At 47.2% G+C, this 3,850-nt stretch overlaps 1 protein-coding gene across 1 annotated transcript; it reads right to left on the bottom strand.

The window, feature by feature from the left end:
- Positions 1–2,454: 2,454 nt before the first annotated feature.
- Positions 2,455–3,063, bottom strand: LOC311118169 (stonustoxin subunit beta-like; the record flags this gene model as incomplete). Its single annotated transcript, XM_084193027.1, has 1 exon — positions 2,455–3,063. A coding segment is annotated over one exon (534 nt), but the record flags the coding sequence as incomplete, so codon positions are not given.
- Positions 3,064–3,850: the final 787 nt, after the last annotated feature.

The following is a 3,850-nucleotide window of genomic DNA, read 5'->3' as shown; positions in this document are numbered from 1 at the left end:
TGTGTCCAGTGTGTTTGTCCAGTGTGTGCGTGTGTGTGTGTGTTTGTTTGTGTGTGTCCAGTGTGTGTGTCGAGTGTGTGTGTGTGTCCAGTGTGTGTGTCCAGTGTGTGTGTGTGTGTGTTCAGTGTGTGTGTGTGTGTCCACTGTGTGTGTGTGTGTGTGTGTGTGTTTGTGTGTTTGTGTGTGTTCAGTGTGTGTGTGTCTAGTGTGTCTGTCCAGTGTGTGTGTTTGTCCAGTGTGTGTGTGTTTGTCCAGTGTGTGTGTGTGTGTGTGTCCAGTGTGTGTGTGTGTGTGTCCAGTATGTGTGTCCAGTGTGTGTGTGTGTGTGTGTGTGTGTGTGTGTGTGTGTGTGTGTGTGTGTCGAGTGTGTGTGTGTGAGTGGGTCCAGTGTGAGTGTGTCCAGTGTGTGTGTTTGTCCAGTGTGTGTGTGTGTTTGTGTTTGTGTGTGTGTGTCCAGTGTGTGTGTGTGTCCAGTGTGTGTGTGTGTGTTTGTGTGTGTTTGTCCAGTGTGTGTGTGTGTGTGTGTCCAGTGTGTGTGTGTGTCCAGTGTGTGTGTGTGTCCAGTGTGTGTGTGTGTCCAGTGTGTGTGTGTGTGTGTGTGTGTGTGTGTGTACAGTGTGTGTGTGTCCAGTGTTTGTGTGTGTGTATTTGTACAGTGTGTGTGTGTGTGTCCAGTGTGTATGTGTGTATGTCCAGTGTGAGTGTGTCCAGTGTGTGTTTGTCCAGTGTGTATGTGTCTGTGTGTGTGTGTTGTGTGTGTCCATTGTGTGTGTGTGTGTGTTTGTGTGTGTCCAGTGTGTCCAGTGTGTGTGTTTGTCCAGTGTGTGTGTGTGTGTGTGTGTGTGTGTGTGTCCAGTGTATGTGTGTGTTTGTATCTGGTGTGTGTGTGTGTGGGTCCAGTGTGAGTGTGTCCAGTGTGTGTGTTTGTCCAGTGTGTGTGTGTCCAGTGTGTGTGTGTGTCCAGTGTGTGTGTGTCCAGTGTGTGTGTTCAGTGTGTGTGTGTGTGTGTGTGTACAGTGTGTGTGTGTCCAGTGTGAGTGTGTGTGTGTTCAGTGTGCGTGTTTGTGTGTCCAGTGTGTGTGTGTGTGTCCAGTGTGTGTGTTTGTCCAGTGTGTGTGTGTGTCCAGTGTGTGTGTTCAGTGCGTATGTGTGTGTACAGTGTGTGTGTGTGTCCAGTGTGTATGTCCAGTGTGTGTGTATGTCCAGTGTGTGTGTGTGTCTAATGTGTGTGTCTAGTGTGTGTATGTGTGTGTGTGTGTGTCCAGTGTGTGTCTAGTGTGTGTATGTGTGTGTGTGTGTGTGTGTCCAGTGTATGTGTGTTTGTGTGTCTGGTGTGTGTGTCGGTCCAGTGTGAGTGTGTCCAGTGTGTGTGTTTGTCCAGTGTGTGTGTGCGTGTTTGTGTGTCCAGAGTGTTTGTGTGTGTGTACAGTGTGTGTGTGTGTGTGTGTGTATTTGTACAGTGTGTGTGTGTGTGTCCAGTGTGTATGTGTGTATGTGCAGTGTGAGTGTGTTTAGTGTGTGTGTTTGTCCAGTGTGTGTGTGTGTGTGTGTGTTTGTGTGTGTCCATTGTGTGTGTTTGTGTGTGTCCAGTGTGTGTGTCCAGAGTGTTTGTGTGTGTGTTTGTGTGTGTCCATTGTGTGTGTGTGTGTGTTTGTGTGTGTCCAGTGAGTGTGTCCAGTGTGTGTGTTTGTCCAGTGTGTGTGTGTGTGTGTGTGTGTGTCCAGTGTGTGTGTTTGTGTGTGTCCAGTGTGTGTGTGTGTGTCCAGTGTGTGTGTGTCCAGTGTGTGTGTGTGTGTGTGTGTGTGTGTCTAGTGTGTGTATGTGTGTGTGTGAATGTGTGTGTGTCCAGTGTGTGTGTGTGTCCAGTGTGTGTGTGTGTCCAGTGTGAGTGTGTCCAGTGTGTGTTTGTCCAGTGTGTGTGTGTGTGTGTGTGTTTGTGTGTCCAGTGTGTGTGTGTGTGTGGGTCCAGTGTGAGTGTGTCCAGTGTGTGTTTGTCCAGTGTGTGTGTGTGTGTGTGTGTGTGTATCCAGTGTTTGTGTGTGTGTGTGTGTGTGTGTCCAGTGTGTGTGTGTGTCCAGTGTGTGTGTTCAGTGTGTGTGTGTGTGTGTACAGTGTGTGTGTGTGTACAGTGTGTGTGTTCCCAGTGTGTTTGTGTGTGTGTGTCCAGTGTGTGTGTGTCCAGTGTGTGTTTCCAGTTTGTGTGTGTGTGTGTGTGTGTGTCCAGTGTGTGTGTGTGTGTGTGTCCAGTGTGTGTGTGTGTCCAGTGTGTGTGTTCAGTGTGTGTGTGTGTGTCCAGTGTTTGTGTTTGTCCAGTGTTTGTGTGTGTTTGTGTCCAGTGTGTGTGTTTGTGTGTGTCCAGTGTGTGTGTTTGTGTGTGTCCGTGTTTGTTTTCAGTGTGTGTGTGTGTACAGTGTGTGTGTTCCCAGTGTGTTTGTGTGTGTGTGTCCAGTGTGTGTGTGTCCAGTGTGTGTGTCCAGTTTGTGTGTGTGTGTGTGTGTGTGTGTGTGTCAGTGTTACCATGGTTATTATTTACAGGGACACTGAGGAGTCAACATAAACCCCACACCCTGGATAGAGGGGCTCAGTGAATGTGGAGTGGAATGTGTTCAGGTGGGTCAGTGTGTCAGAGGAGACTCTGTAGAAGGACAGAGTGCCGGCTGGCCAGTCCAGATACACTCCTACTCTGTGGGAGCTGGAGGAGGGAACGTCTATGGTAGTGGACATATTATTGTGACAGGCAGAGTAACGGTTGTCAGAGCAGATCAGACTCCAGGACTTGTCATTACCTCCAATCACACAGTCATCAACCCTTCCTCTCCTGCTGATTCCTTTATATGCCACTCCTACAACAGCCCCTCTCCCACTCCACTCTACCTCCCAGTAACAGCGCCCAGTCAGACCCTCTCTACACAGCACCTGGTCACAGTACTGAAATCTCTCTGGGTGATAAGGATACGGCTGCTTCTCTCTCCTACATGTCACCTTTCTGTTCTCCTCAGACAGAGAGAGGCGTCTGTTTACTGTGTTTAGGTCCAGTGTGAGATCACAGACATCTGATGGATGAAACCAGACACAATATTAGAAATCATCATCATTCACATTAGAATGTTAACTCACTTTTCACTAATTCATTTAATGTAGATGTTTCTAGGTATCAAAAGGAGAAGTTAAGGTAACTTGAGACTTGTTGAATGATCATATGTTATGCTGTACGGTAATATAAAACACACTTATTCCCATTAATTACACACACACACACACACACACACACACACACACACACACACACACACACACACACACACACACACACACACACACACACACACACACACACACACACACACACACACAAACACACACACACACACATCCTGAACACACACACACACATTTCTAATGTAACACGAACACACACACACACACAGACACACACATTGTCAAAGCAACTCTTTGTAAACGTTGGTGTCCCTGATTTGTGCTTCTGTAGAACTACAGCTGATATTTAATATGACCAAGTAAGTAATGATGGTGGTCTTTGACTTTGACTTCACTTGAATTAAGACTTATTCTTAGTTATATTCTTCACAGCAGTCAACACTCACATTTTCTAAGTCCAGGTTTCATTGTGTTCTCTCCACCATGTTCCACACTGTAGCGGTAAGCAGAAGAACAGACAGTCATTGAGGGATACACCTGAACTCACACACACACACACACAGTCAGCATATAACTTTGTCCAAGTGTGTTTGTGTGTGTGTGTGTGTGTGTGTGTGAGTGTGTGTGAGAGTTCAGGTGTATCCCTCAATGACTGTCTGTTCTTCTGCTTACCGCTACAGTTTGGAACATG

This window comes from Coregonus lavaretus (assembly GCF_964263955.1).
Source record: "Coregonus lavaretus genome assembly, contig: HAP1_SCAFFOLD_1089, whole genome shotgun sequence".
In the NCBI taxonomy this organism is placed as follows: Eukaryota; Metazoa; Chordata; class Actinopteri; order Salmoniformes; family Salmonidae; genus Coregonus; species Coregonus lavaretus.
The sequence above is the reverse complement of the archived record's forward strand: the minus strand, read 5'-3'. Positions and strand labels throughout refer to the sequence as shown.